The sequence below is a fragment of the Neoarius graeffei genome, chromosome 1 (genome assembly GCF_027579695.1).
Source record: "Neoarius graeffei isolate fNeoGra1 chromosome 1, fNeoGra1.pri, whole genome shotgun sequence".
Taxonomy (NCBI): Eukaryota; Metazoa; Chordata; class Actinopteri; order Siluriformes; family Ariidae; genus Neoarius; species Neoarius graeffei.
In genome coordinates, this window is record NC_083569.1 from 45,850,477 (window position 1) to 45,865,876 (window position 15,400).

General features: G+C 40.8%; 1 protein-coding gene across 3 annotated transcripts in view; it reads right to left on the minus strand.

Moving 5' to 3' along the window:
- Positions 1 to 4,008: 4,008 nt before the first annotated feature.
- The window catches only part of smarcd3a (SWI/SNF related, matrix associated, actin dependent regulator of chromatin, subfamily d, member 3a), a 96,785-nt gene continuing 85,393 nt past the window's right edge, over positions 4,009 to 15,400 (minus strand). For all 3 annotated transcript variants that reach the window (XM_060932685.1, XM_060932691.1, XM_060932676.1), the window contains 5 exons: positions 13,490 to 13,587; positions 13,274 to 13,409; positions 11,940 to 12,062; positions 10,627 to 10,728; positions 4,009 to 4,328 (listed from right to left, as the gene is read on the minus strand). In XM_060932685.1, coding sequence (XP_060788668.1) covers positions 4,275 to 4,328; positions 10,627 to 10,728; positions 11,940 to 12,062; positions 13,274 to 13,409; positions 13,490 to 13,587 — 513 coding nt within the window. In that variant the 3' untranslated portion in view covers positions 4,009 to 4,274. The remainder of the gene's footprint in view (positions 4,329 to 10,626; positions 10,729 to 11,939; positions 12,063 to 13,273; positions 13,410 to 13,489; positions 13,588 to 15,400) is intronic.

Sequence of the window (15,400 nt, forward strand, 5' to 3'; positions counted from 1 at the left end):
GTAATTAGATTTGTATAACTCATGTACATGTACCACTACATGTACTAATAAATATCATTATTACACTACCATTCAAAAGTTTGGGGTCACTTTGAAATGTCCTTATTTTTGAAAGAAAAGCACTGTTCTTTTCAATGAAGATCACTTTAAACTAATCAGAAATCCACTCTATACATTGCTAATGTGCTAAATGACTATTCTAGCTGCAAATGTGTGGTTTTTGGTGCAATATCTCCATAGGTGTATAGAGGCCCATTTCCAGCAACTCTCACTCCAGTGTTCTAATGGTACAATGTGTTTGCTCATTGCCTCAGAAGGCTAATGGATGATTAGAAAACCCTTGTACAATCATGTTAGCACAGCTGAAAACAGTTGAGCTCTTTAGAGAAGCTATAAAACTGACCTTCCTTTGAGCAGATTGAGTTTCTGGAGCATCACATTTGTGGGGTCGATTAAATGCTCAAAATGGCCAGAAAAATGGCTTGACTATATTTTCTATTCATTTTACAACTTATGGTGGGAAATAAAAGTGTGACTTTTCATGGAAAACACAAAATTGTCTGGGTAACCCCAAACTTTTGAATGGTAGTGTATAATTTTATAATAGATAGAAATATGCAAATATTAGCGTCCATCATTTCGTGCCTTTACTTTAACACCAATGTAAATATATTCTAATCAATCTAGATCATTAGCTGGTGGTTATTAATTGATAACAATAAAAAAAGATGCATATTTACATGGGCTGTCATTAACTTGTCCACAGCTCTTCTCTTCTTGACAGAGTGTGCAACTTTCGTTTGCACAAACCTCACCCACTGTCATTTTAAATTAGTGTCTTTTCTCGGAAATTCGTGAACTGAATGTACATGAATTTGAACAGCCAAACACAATGCAGCACTTTCCCATCATTATTTTTGTAAGATTACATCGAACAATATCCAATTTCGTTGAGTAAACACACACAGAGTCAGATGAATGGAAATGACCCAGATAACCAGGGTTCCACGTGTGACATCATGCGAGATTAGCCCTGGGGCAAAGCTGCCTTTTTCTGGGATCTGGAAGCCGCGATTTATCGCTAGTTTTGTGCTTGATAATAAAATAACAAATAATTTAAATTATTCCCCCCTTTAATAATTCATTTTAGTTGGTTGTTACTAAAGATATACAGTGGATATAAAAAGTGTACACACCCTGTTAAAATTATAGGCTTTTCTGATGTAAAAAAAAAAAAAAAAAAAAAAAGAGACCATGATAAATAATTTCAAAACTTTTCCGACCTTTAATGTGACCTATAACCTGTACAATTCAATTGAAAAACAAACAAATCTGTTAGGGGGGGGAAAACATAAAAAATAAAAAAAACATACAATAAGCTGGCTGCATAAGTGTGCACACCCTTAAACTAATACTTTGTTGAAGCACCCTTTGATTTAATTACAGCATTCAGTCTTTTGGGGTCGGAGTCTGTCAGCCTGCCACATCTAGACTTGGCAATGTTTGCCCACTCTTCCTTGCAAAAGCGCTCCAAATCTGTCAGATTGCGAGGGCATCTCTTGTGCACAGCCCTCTTCAGGTCACCCCACAGATTTTCAATTGGATTTAGGTCTGGGCTCTGGCTGGGCCGTTCCAAAACTTTTTTGGGGTCATTGTCATGCTGAAACATGAAATTCCTCTTCATCTTCAGTTTTCTAGCAGACACCTGAAGGTTTTGGGCCAAAATTGACTGGTATTTAGAACTGTTCATAATTCCCTCCACCCTGACGCTCCTGTTCCAGCTGAAGAAAAACAACCCCAAACATGATGCTGCCACCACCATGCTTTACCGTGGGTATGGGGTTCTTTTGGTGATGCGCAGTGTTGTTTTTGCACCAAACATACCTTTTGGAATTGTGGCCAAAAAGTTCAACCTTGGTTCCATCAGACCATAACACATTTTCCCACATGCTTTTGGGAGAGTTAATGTTTTTTTTTTTGCAAAATTTATCAGGGCCTGGATGTTTTTCTTTGACCCTACCTCATAGTCCAGACACATGTAGTACGCAACCAGTACTTGCCAGAAATTCCTGCAGCTCCTTTAGTGTTGCTGTAGGCCTCTTGGCAGCCTCCCTGACCAGTTTTCGTCTTGTCTTTTCATCCATTTTGGAGGGACGTCCAGTTCTCGGTAATGTCACTGTTGTCCCATATTTTCTCCACTTCTTGATGCCGGTCTTCACTGTGCTCCATGGTAAATCTAATGCCGTGGAAATGTTTTTGTCCCCTTCTCCTGACTGATACCTTTCAACAATGAGATCCCTTTGATGCTTTGTAAGCTCTCTGTGAACCCTGGCTTTTGCTGGAGGATGCAACTGAGTGTCTGAACTTTATTTGGGGTTAATCAGAGTCAGTTTAACTGGTGTGAACAGGTGTGAACCCAAAAAGACTGAATGCTGTAATTAAATCAAAAGGTGCTTCAGCAAAGTATTAGTTTAAGGGTGTGCACACTTATGCAACCAGTTTCCATCCATTCTCTGTAGCCATTTATCCTGTCCTACAGGGTCGCAGGCAAGCTGAAGCCTATACCAGCTGACTATGGGTGAGAGGCGGGGTACACCCTGGACAAGTTGCTAAGTCATCGCAGGGCGAACACATAGACACAGACAACCATTCACATCTACAGTCAATTTAGAGCCACCAATTAGCCTAACCTGCATGCCTTTGAACTGTGGGGGAAACCGGAGCAGACACGGGGAGAACATGCAAACTCCATACAGAAAGGCCCTCGTTGGCTGTTGGGCTCGAACCCAGGACCTTCTTGCTGTGAGGCGACAGTGCTAACCACTACACCACCGTGCCGCCCTGCAACCAGCTTATTGTATGTTTTTTGTTTTTTTTTTAATTTTTTATGTTTTCCCCCCTAACAGATTTGTTTGTTTTTCAATTGAGTTGTACAGGTTATAGGTCACATTAAAGGTAGGAAAAGTTTTGAAATTATTTATCGTGTCTTATTTTTTTTACATCAGAAAAACCTATCAATTTAACGGAGTGTGTACACTTTTTACATCCACTGTATATTCATTTTAAAGCATTACAATAAGGCATTACATACACTTTAAACACCTTTTAGACCACATTCACCTATGACTGATCCATCTCATAGGTAAAACGGTAGTGCCATCATGATCACCATTCGCTCGATCTATCATTACTGAGTGTACGCATACGACCCTATCTACTCAAAATAAAATAGACTAATAATAATACTAAAAATAAAACTGACTTACACTTCAACTTTGGTAAATGCCTTTTTTTTTTTTAAATTTGCATCCTCAGTAAGCTTTTAAGGCAACAAAGTTACAAGGCTGACTGATTCATGCGAAGCTGTTTTCCTAAAAACAGGCCTGTATGTTCTCATGCAACATGCACTGGTGTGAGTACAACAGATGTCTGACAACAATAAGGCCATATTCTAAAGCCAGTAACAAAAATGATATGTAAAAATCACTAATCATGACAGTACAGGAAAAAGGTAGCAAAGTATCATCCGCTAAAGTGTTTCTCCATTAGGTCCTCACATGTACTCATAGCCAAGTAAAAAGGCTGTCAACCTGTTTCATTGCACAAGTGTACAGAAATAGGAAAGCACACATCCATATTGTAGGAAATCCAAATCTGCTTCACTATAGCCGAGTGATGCCTCAGTCATGGTAAACATTCTGTTCGGACCTATAGAGAAATGTTTACACAGTGTTTCAGTTCACGGACACACAGTAGATCGTGAAGTGATACGCGACATGTCCAGTACTGCTAACATATTTACATACACTAATACCAAATACTGCTGACAAACCAAAAAAAAGAAAAGTGAAACTTCACAGTACATATTCATTTTCCTCTTATCCAAGGCTTAAACTCTTTCTTAGCCAAAAGAGATCATATTTTGCAGTACAAAACTTTCAGTCAAAAAAAAAAAAAAAAAGAGACATTTCTCACATTTTTGTGCAGCCAGTAAAGTATTTGGCTTTGTTTTACTCTGGTTTGTGGCATAAGAACTTTCCATAAAAGTTTTTTTTTTTTTGATAATACTTACAAACTCAACACTGAACTGTAATGCCATATACAAACTGTCCAATAAATAACAAATAGTGCCAGTTGCCAGTAGTGTATTATAATGTTCAAGGATACTGAGAAAGTTGTCCAGTATGTTGGAGATTCTTCACTAGATTAAAATTCCCAGGATTATTCAGCAAATAAACGTGCTGGTAAATTTTTGCTCCGAATCGATGAGGAGTTTAAGTGGTGCGCATTGCCAAAGCCTGTTCAAGTTCTTGTCTTCGTTGTTGGATCTGTTTTAAAAAAAAAAAAAAAGAAAAAGTTTTAAGTCAGTCTAAAAATGCCTCGTTGCTTCCTTTGAAGAGGCAAGTATTTTTTTTTTTTAAATAACCATTCCCTGACTTATGAAAGTCAGCACACTTTGCCTTCATTTGGGCTCTGTGTCACCTCATATTTGTCCCCCAGTTAATCAGGAAGTCATGGATTACAGCTTGAAAGTTCCTACACAATCGAGTCAACTAAAAAATCTCATCTCATCTCATTAGCAGCTTTATCCTTCTACAGGGTCGCAGGCAAGCTGGAGCCTATCCCAGCTGACTACGGGCGAAAGGCGGGGTACACCCTGGACAAGTCGCCAGGTCATCACAGGGCTGACACATAAACACAGACAACCATTCACACTCACATTCACACCTACGGTCAATTTAGAGTCACCAGTTAACCTAACCTGCATGTCTTTGGACTGTGGGGGAAACCGGAGCACCCAGAGGAAACCCACGCGGACACGGGGAGAACATGCAAACTCCGCACAGAAAGGCCCTCGCCAGCCCCGGGGCTCGAACCCGGACCTTCTTGCTGTGAGGCGACAGCGCTAACCACTACACCACCGTGCTGCCACTCTGTGTATATATGAAATTAAATTTAATGAACTGCCATTAAAAGAAAACGGTGTCTCACACCCATATTTGGAATTATGTATAACCCCGATTCCAAAAAAGTTGGGACAAAGTACAAATTGTAAATAAAAACGGAATGCAATGATGTGGAAGTTTCAAAATTCCATATTTTATTCAGAATAGAACATAGATGACATATCAAATGTTTAAACCAGGGCTTTGAACCAGAATTTTTTTCCTATTGGTTCGTTCCGAACAGAAACGGAATTTTAACGTTTCCGGTTTTGGGTTCCACCATTAAATAGACGTTCCCGAACCGGTTAGAACAAAAAAATTTCATTCCCGGAACGGTTAATTACGTTCCCTGTCAGCTGTTTAACAAATGGCTATAAAATTATGTCTCTGTCTCATCCAGCTTAAGCCAAATGTAGGCTAATTCTATTACAACCTTCATTAAATAAGACAAGAAATAATTCAAAACAATTATTATTTCAAATGTTGGCGATTTGGATTCTCAGTATGTCTTCCCATCTACACAAACAGAAAAAGTGGCAAAAATGAAAGAGAATTCGTTTAGTGTGTTACCAAAGGCTAGTCAGGCCCTATAGAGGGCTACCGCATGACGTCACCGCACCGCGAGATTTTGTTAGGCGCCATATTGGAAGACCAAGTACACATCTATGCAAGTACATACATACATAAAACAAACTACACCTGAAATGTAGCCAGGGCCGGTTCTGCCCTAATCTGGACCCGGGTGCAACATCGCGCAATGCCCCCCCCAAAAAAAACACCAGTCTAAATCAGGACAACCATCACATAACTATAACTATAAACATTTTATATCAACTATTTTAACTAAATGGGCTATAATAAATAAGCCTGCAGGCAGCCACGGCGGGCTGCCTCAGAAAAGTAACCATTCAATGACACAACTGAAAGCCTGCAGCCACGGCGGGCTGCCTCAGAAAAGTAACCATTTGTCCTACCTTAAAACTCGTTTTGCATTTTCTGCCTCCTTTTTTGTATTTTCGACCCTCCGTTTATTTTCTTTCCTTTTCTGAAAACCCGATTTGTGTCCAGACATTTTGTTCTGCTACCAACGATCTAACTCGTCAGGTCTCGGCTCTCAAGCCCGCGATGATTCCCGTGGGAAGGGCAACAACTGATACATTTTTACAAACAGCCAATAGGGAGGTTGCAACGTTCAGGCTCTTCTTTGCTCAGACACTCATGGCTTTTTTATTTGTAGGCTACGGAAACTTTGAGGAACGAAATAAAAACCGGTATTAATCGGTTACCATTATTTTTAATAAGCGTTTCTGTTCCGGAACATAAAAAATAATAAAGTTTCTGGTTTTGTTTCTGTTCCATGTGAAATAGAAAAAGTTCCCGGTTTTTGTTTTCGTTCCTTGAACCGGTTCAAAGCCCTGGTTTAAACTGAGAAAATGTATCATTTAAAGAGAAAAATTAGGTGATTTTAAATTTCATGACAACAACACATCTCAAAAAAGTTGGGACAAGGCCATGTTTACCACTGTGAGACATCCCCTTTTCTCTTTACAACAGTCTGTAAACGTCTGGGGACTGAGGAGACAAGTTGCTCAAGTTTAGGGATAGGAACGTTAACCCATTCTTGTCTAATGTAGGATTCTAGCTGCCCAACTGTCTTAGGTCTTTTTTGTCGTATCTTCCGTTTTATGATGCGCCAAATGTTTTCTATGGGTGAAAGATCTGGACTGCAGGCTGGCCAGTTCAGTACCCGGACCCTTCTTCTACGCAGCCATGATGCTGTAATTGATGCAGTATGTGGTTTGGCATTGTCATGTTGGAAAATGCAAGGTCTTCCCTGAAAGAGACGTCGTCTGGATGGGAGCATATGTTGCTCTAGAACCTGGATATACCTTTCAGCACTGATGGTGTCTTTCCAGATGTGTAAGCTGCCCATGCCACACGCACTAATGCAACCCCATACCATCAGAGATGCAGGCTTCTGAACTGAGCGCTGATAACAACTTGGGTCGTCCTTCTCCTCTTTAGTCCGAATGACACGGCGTCCCTGATTTCCATAAAGAACTTCACATTTTGATTCGTCTGACCACAGAACAGTTTTCCGCTTTGCCACAGTCCATTTTAAATGAGCCTTGGCCCAGAGAAGACGTCTGCGCTTCTGGATCATGTTTAGATACGGCTTCTTCTTTGAACTATAGAGTTTTAGCTGGCAACGGCGGATGGCACGGTGAATTGTGTTCACAGATAATGTTCTCTGGAAATATTCCTGAGCCCATTTTGTGATTTCCAATACAGAAGCATGCCTGTATGTGATGCAGTGCCGTCTAAGGGTCCGAAGATCACGGGCACCCAGTATGGTTTTCCGGCCTTGACCCTTACGCACAGAGATTCTTCCAGATTCTCTGAATCTTTTGATGATATTCTGCACTGTAGATGATGATATGTTCAAACTCTTTGCAATTTTACACTGTTGAACTCCTTTCTGATATTACTCCACTATTTGTCGGCGCAGAATTAGGGGGATTGGTGATCCTCTTCTCATCTTTACTTCTGAGAGCCGCTGCCACTCCAAGATGCTCTTTTTATACCCAGTCATGTTAATGACCTATTGCCAATTGACCTAATGAGTTGCAATTTGGTCCTCCAGCTGTTCCTTTTTTGTACCTTTAACTTTTCCAGCCTCTTACTGCCCCTGTCCCAACTTTTTTGAGATGTGTTGCTGTCATGAAATTTCAAATGAGCCAGTATTTGGCATGAAATTTCAAAATGTCTCACTTTCGACATTTGATATGTTGTCTATGTTCTGTTGTGAATACAATATCAGTTTTTGAGATTTATAATTATTGCATTCTGTTTTTATTTACAATTTGTACTTTGTCCCAACTTTTTTGGAATCGGGGTTGTAAGAGATCAGCTCTGAATGCTTTCTCATCATGTCGTCTCAGGGTTTTTTTCCTTGCCACTGGAGGTTTGCTCATTATGAATCTAAACCGACATCTGTTGTTAAAATAGCTGTACAAATAAAACTGAACTGAATGGAATTAAATCAAATTGAATTGAATTTCCACTGTTTCGGACATACAGTGCAATTGGAAATACAAAGTAATGCTATGATGATGTATTGAACACTCCAGTGTATAATAATAATAATAATAATAATAATACTTTATTTATATAGTGCATTTCAAGCCAGGTGGCACAAAGTGCTTTACATCATGATAAAAAATAAAAGTAATGGCATTCCAGACAAATGTCTAAATAAAAGGAAAATAATTTTCATAATAATAATAATAATAATAATAGCCCAAAGATAGAATTTTACAAACATTAAAACATGAATAAAAAAACATTAAGAAACAAAATAAACATGCAAATTACAAACGACATTATATTGCATTCAAATAAAGGAAACGATAAAAAAGATAGAGTGTAAAATGTAAGAGAGTAAATAAATAAAATTGTAAAGTCATAAAGAAACCAATTAAGAACCAAGAACATCTAGAAAAGCTGAACGAAAAAGTGTGTTTTTAAACGAGATGTAAAAATGGCTACAGAATCCGTTAATCTTATGCTTAGATGTAAAACTTTCCAAAGTCAAGGAGCCATTAGAACTAGTTGGAGCAAACTGTGTTTATGAAAATTATTGGTTATGTACACCGATCAGCCATAACATTAAAACCACTGACAGGTGAAGTGAATAACATTATCTCATTACAATGACACCTGTCAAGGGGTGGGATATATTAGGCAGCAAGAGAACAGTTGGTTCTTGAAGTTAATGTGTTGGAAGCAGGAAAAATGGGCAAGCGTAAAGATCTGAGCGACGTTAACAAGGGCCAAATTGTGATGGCTAGATGACCGGGGCAGATTATCTCCAAAATGGTACATCTTGTGGGGTGTTCCTGGTATGCAGTGGTTAGTACCTACCAAAAGTGGTCCAAGGCAGGACAACCGGTGAACCGGCAACAGGATCATGGGTGTCGAAGACTCACTGATTCACATGGGGCATGAAGGCTAGCCCATACAGTGTCTGGCAAAAGTATTCATCCCCCTTGGTGTTTGTCCTGGTTTGTCGCATTGCAAGATGGAATTCAAATGGATTTTTGGGGGGGTTAGTATCATTTTATTTACACAACATGCCTACAACTTTAAAGATGTAAACTGTTGTTTTGTTGTGACACAAACAATAATTAAGATGAAAAAACAGAAATCTGGAGTGTGCATAAGTATTCACCCCCTTTCGTATGAAACCCCTAAATCAGAGCTGGTCCAACCAATTCACTTCATAAGTCACATAATTAGTTGATTAAGATCCACCTGTGTGCAATCAAAGTGTCACATGATCTGTCACATGATGTCTGTATAAATCAACCTGTTCTGGAAGGACCCTGACTCTGCAACACTACTAAGTAAACAACATAAGAACCAAGGAGCCCCCAAACAGGTCAGAGACAAAGTTGTGGAGAAGTATAGATCAGGGTCGGGTTATAAAAAATATCCCAAACTTTGAATATCCCAGGGAGCACCATTAAATCCATTATAGCAAAATGGAAAGAATATGGCACCACTACACACCTGACAAGACAAGGCCACCCACCAAAACTCACAGACCAGGCAAGGAGGGCATTAATCAGAGATGCAACAAAGACACCAAAGATAACACTGAAGGAGCTGTGAAGATCCACAGCGGAGATGGGAGTATCTGTCCATAGGACCAATTTAAGCCGTACACTCCACAGAGTGGGGCTTTATGGAAGAGTGGCCAGAAAAAGCCATTGCTTAAAGAAACAAATAAGAAAATATGTTTGGAGTTTGCCCAACAGCATGTGGCAGACTCCCCAAACACATAGAAGAACATTATCTGGTTAGACGAGACTAAAATTTAATTTTTTGGCCATCATGGGAAACACCATGTATGGCGCAAACCCAACACACTGAGAACACCATTCCTACAGTGAAGCATGGTGGTGGCAGCATCATGCTGTGGGGATTTTTTTTTATCTGCAGGGACAGGAAAGCTGGTCAGGACTGAAGGAAAGATGGATGGCACTAAATACAGGGCAATTCTGGAGGAAAACCTGTTTGAGTCAGCCAGAGGTTTGAGACTGGGACGAAGGTTCACATTCCAGCAGGACAATGACCCTAAACATACTGCTAAAGCTACACGAGTGGTTTAAAGGGAAACATTTAAAAGTCTTGGAATGGCCTAGCCAAAGCCCAGACCTCAACCCAATTGAGAATCTGTAGCATAACTTGAAGATTGCTGTACACCAACACAACCCATCTAACTTGAAGGAGTTGGAGCAGCTTTGCCTTGAGGAATGGGCAAAAATCTCAGTGGCTAGATGTGTTAAGCTAATAGAGACATACCCCAAGAGACTTGCAGCTGTAATTGCAGTAAAAGGTGGCTCTACAAAGTATTGACTTCAGGGGGGTGAGTACCTGTGCACATTCCAGACTTGTTTTTTCATCTTAATTACTGTTTGTGTCACAATAAAACAACAATTTTCACCTTTAAAGATGTAGGCATGTTGTGCAAATAAAATGGTGCTAACCCCTCAAAAATTCATTTTAATTTCAGCTAGACAGTGCAAGACACTGCATGTTCCAGTCCCACAGAAGAGCTACTGTAGCAGAAACTGTTGAAAAAGTTAATGCTGACACTTTTCTGTTTTCCACTCACCTTGCAGTAAAAGTAGCGACTCACAGCTTCTTGAGACCAGGGCTGGTTATAAAACTCTGCTCTTCTTTCCTCCTCTGGGTTTCCCACCACATCGGTCATTAGCTATACAAGTAAATACATCATGCTTATATTGGCAATTACAATTTGGCAGTTGATCACATTCATACAGATTATATTGATTACAACAAGACAAATTTAAGAAGGGTAAAAAATAAGAGTAAACTAAGTGAACAATGCCAGTAAAACAATTTGTTTAGATTGGGAAGATTGTGCTGTAATCAAATACCCTGTCCACACTAGGGATTTTGTACCGATACGAAACTACTTTCGTACCGCAACATCTGTCCACACTAGCAACTATACCGGTACTGTAGCGGTATAACTGTATCGGTACGAAACCCACAAATGTATGGGTTTCGTACCGGTACAGTATCAGTACTGTAGCGCTTCGCTGTAGTGTGGACAGATGAAGCAGCTCTGTATCGATACAAATATAATGCGCATGCGCAATGAACCATTCCTACTTCTTCCGGCAATACGCACATGCTTTCCAGCTGTAAATAAAATGTCAAAATGGCTCAAAACGACCGTGGAGCTACACGGAGCAAAGAAAGGGTGGAAAAAGGAGGGATGAAGAAAGGAGGAAGAGGGGAAAAGGGAGAGAAAGTGAGGGGAAGAGAAGGGAAGAGGGAGAAAGGGAGATTCGTTTTCTTTGTTTCTTTCTCAACTGCCTCGGGCGTTTTATACGATTCGACTGAATAAATGACCACCAGAAATACAGACTGTACACTGACAACAAAAAGCACACACACGTTGTTTCATCCGCCATATTCTCGGAAGGAAGTTACTCGGTAACCACGGAAACATTTCGCGCACGCGCATTTCAACTACCGTGAAAGAAAACCGCAAACATTTCTCGCTAGTGTGGACAGATGCACTAAACTGTACCGGTATACTTTGTATCGATACAGTTATACCACTTTCGTACCGGTATAAGTGTGAACACAGCATTAGTAGGGCTTGGTTCAGGTTAGAAGTGAACTGGTTAAGTTCTGAAAAGTTGTTTGAGCTTGAGTAGCAAATCAGGAAACAGGCAAATTTTTAACCTGCTTCATGCGTCAATTTGTTACTTTCCCACAATAAACCATATTAAAGAAACTATTATGAATAACATTTCTTTAAATTACATTTCACTCAAATTCTGAACTTTATGAAGTTTAACACAGTGCGTAAATATTTAGCCTAACTGCTGATTATAAGAAAGAAAACGTGTGTATATTTTCAGGAGGCTTTGAACAGACCAGCATTCTGACCTTAAGGTCTCGGTTTTGTGAACAGATCCAATCCTGAATGTAGCCCTTTGGATCTCTGGAGAAACTGAGCATGAAATCTCTCTGGATCTTCAGCTGGTTGATGGATTCTATGGTCTCATGGATCTGAGAACCATAGAAACACATGTCAAAATGAGGGATAATTCAAGAGAAAAGCACATCTCCACACACTGTGACATCAAGACGTCTTGTAGAAAATCACAGCGAGAGATATAATACAACATTGTGTTATTATGCCACACATTCTTCATTCCGATTAGTCAGAACGTGCTGATTAACTTGAAGCAGACACTCGGGGCTTTAAGAATGTACAGTTTTTCATAGTTGCGCTGTCCATTTTATCTCTGTACCAGTGTTATTGTTGAGAGATGTGAATCGTTTGCAGAGCAGAAGGCTCATACCCCTGATGTTTCCCACCGCCCTGCTCATCAGCAGCTAAACACAGAGTCATGAGACTTTACACACAGAAACCCAACAGTGTCCTGACTAATCTTATAACAGACTTCATTCTCATCTCATTATCTCTAGCCGCTTTATCCTTCTACAGGGTCGCAGGCAAGCTGGAGCCTATCCCAGCTGACTACGGGCGAAAGGCGGGGTACACCCTGGACAAGTCGCCAGGTCATCACAGGGCTGACACATAGACACAGACAACCATTCACACTCACATTCACACCTACGGTCAATTTAGAGTCTCCAGTTAACCTAACCTGCATGTCTTTGGACTGTGGGGGAAACCGGAGCACCCGGAGGAAACCCACGCGGACACGGGGAGAACATGCAAACTCCACACAGAAAGGCCCTCGCCGGCCCCGGGGCTCGAACCCAGGACCTTCTTGCTGTGAGGCGACAGCGCTAACCACTACACCACCGTGCCGCCCTATAACAGACTTGTGACAATAAAATAATTAATTTGCTTATACTGACTGAAAATTTCCGGTAAGTCAACTTCCATCCAAGGCAACTTACTCTGCCTGTCTTATTAACACAAAGAAAGCGATAAAAACAGAGTCTGGTGTATTTATAGCTATTATAACGTAAGTGATAACAGGAACTAACTTGTTTCATGGAGGTTTAACTATAGATAAAATGTACAATGTGTCATTCTTTCATATGTTAGTGTTGGCAAATACCTGTGTTATAAGAGGAATAAAACTTTACAGGACATACCATATTCAAAAATAATCAACTATTATAATAATCAACAATTAACAGTAATTATTTTTAAATTATTTTTTAATAACAGCATGCCCAGTGTCTTATTCCTGACCAATCAGCACCAAATGATATATCAGCTCTTGCTGTGGAGTTCTGACCTTGTTGTCTAGTGACGCGATCTCCTGCTGATTAGCAGTTGAGAGCAGAAAACCATTCATTTGTGTCTTTAGAGGATCATCCACCTCGACATCTATGTCATAGCAGGCTGTCTTCTTGTGGTCACTGGGATCCACACTGTTAAATAAGTACATAATATCTTAACTAAGAATAAGCTTTTTAGACACGTGCACATTTGAGTTAAAACCATTTAGTACCTGATGACATGGTTGATCACAATCGGGTCAGGGGGCAGCAGCAGGTTAGTGAGCCGCTGAGGAATCTCACTAAACTTCAGACGCGGGCAGTCGAAGATCTGCAACATGAACAAGACCACTTCAACTAAGCCCATGTTCAAATCTGAGAACATCAGCTATACCTTTCAACCACATGTCAAGGATGCATGTGGCCACGGTAATATTTGTAGGGTAAATTCTAATGTGCTTCAAGATAATGAAGTAGCAGTAAACATAAAAGATCAACCAAATAATGACTTGAGTATGAGCTGGAAAGTATTACAAGTATAACTGCAGCAGGGTATCCCCTGACAGCTTTAGTTGTAATACACAAGATGATATTCACAAAGTCATAAAATGTGTGCTTCTTTACTGGACAAATGACACTGACCACTTAAAGACTCTTTAAAGGACTCAAGAAAGGTTCTCCATGTATCATGGTTGGAAGCATTGCCACTTATTAGCTCTAGTTCTGCGCCTTGTTTGCGCTGATGAAAAGTTGCTTCTGCTTGGATTTCAGCTTCCAGGTGTTTCATGTTCTGTGCCCTTTCACCTTCTGAATAATTTTGCAATTCCCACGATTTGTTTCGTAACGTCATAATTCCCACAACTTCATTACCGCAAAAGTCTTTTGACAAACGTGCCACATGCGTTTACTATTGCTCTTTATGAAAAAGTACTCTTGTTTCCAGCTCTGTTGAAATCACCCCTTCTCACTTACCCATTTTCGACCAACAGGGAATGGGTACCGTTCTGATTTTGAACCGTTCAGAGCATTTCGACCAAAAGTAAATTGGTTCAGAACCTGAAAAGTTGGTTTTTAGCTGGAACCAAAATATAGCTGGTTCTTCCAACGCAAACTGCGATGACATCAGTGGGCATGTCATGAGTTTGGAGAGGAAGCTCAGAGCAGTAATGGAGAATGCAACAGAAAAGGATACATCTTCAGAAAAAGAATGGACCGAGAACATCTCATCTCATCTCATTATCTCTAACCGCTTTATCCTGTTCTACAGGGTCGCAGGCAAGCTGGAGCCTATCCCAGCTGACTACGGGCGAAAGGCGGGGTACACCCTGGACAAGTCGCCAGGTCATCACAGGGCTGACACATAGACACAGACAACCATTCACACTCACATTCACACCTACGGTCAATTTAGAGTCACCAGTTAACCTAACCTGCATGTCTTTGGACTGTGGGGGAAACCGGAGCACCCGGAGGAAACCCACGCGGACACGGGGAGAACATGCAAACTCCACACAGAAAGGCCCTTGCCGGCCCCGGGGCTCGAACCCAGGACCTTCTTGCTGTGAGGCGACAGCGCTAACCACTACACCACCGTGCTGCCCGGACCGAGAACAAATACCTGCAAAAACAGAACAAAAGCTCAGAGGTGATCAATGCGCACCACTATCTTGCTACTACTGTTTACTCCATCCATCTATTATCCATAACTGCGTATCCTGTGCAGGATTGCAGGCAAGCTGGAGCCTATCCCAGCTGACTATTGCCCCTTTTCCACCAAAGCAGTTCCAGGGCTGGTTCGGGGCCAGTGCTTAGTTTGGAACCGGGTTTTCTGTTTCCACTGACAAAGAACTGGCTCTTGGGCCAGAAAAAACAGTTCCAGGCTAGCACCAACTCTCTGCTGGGCCAGTGGAAAGAACCGCTTACATCAGCGGGGGGGCGGAGTTGTTAAGACCAACAACAATAACAAGACCGCGAAAGATCGCCATTTTTAAGCGACGAGAAGCAGCAGCTGTACAAACGCGAAGTCATCCATTATTATTGTTGCTGCTGCTTCTTCCGTGTTGTTTTTGCTTCGATATTCATGCCAAGGTTTATGCAAACGTAGCGACGTAACTGACGTATACAACGACGTAACTGACGTATAC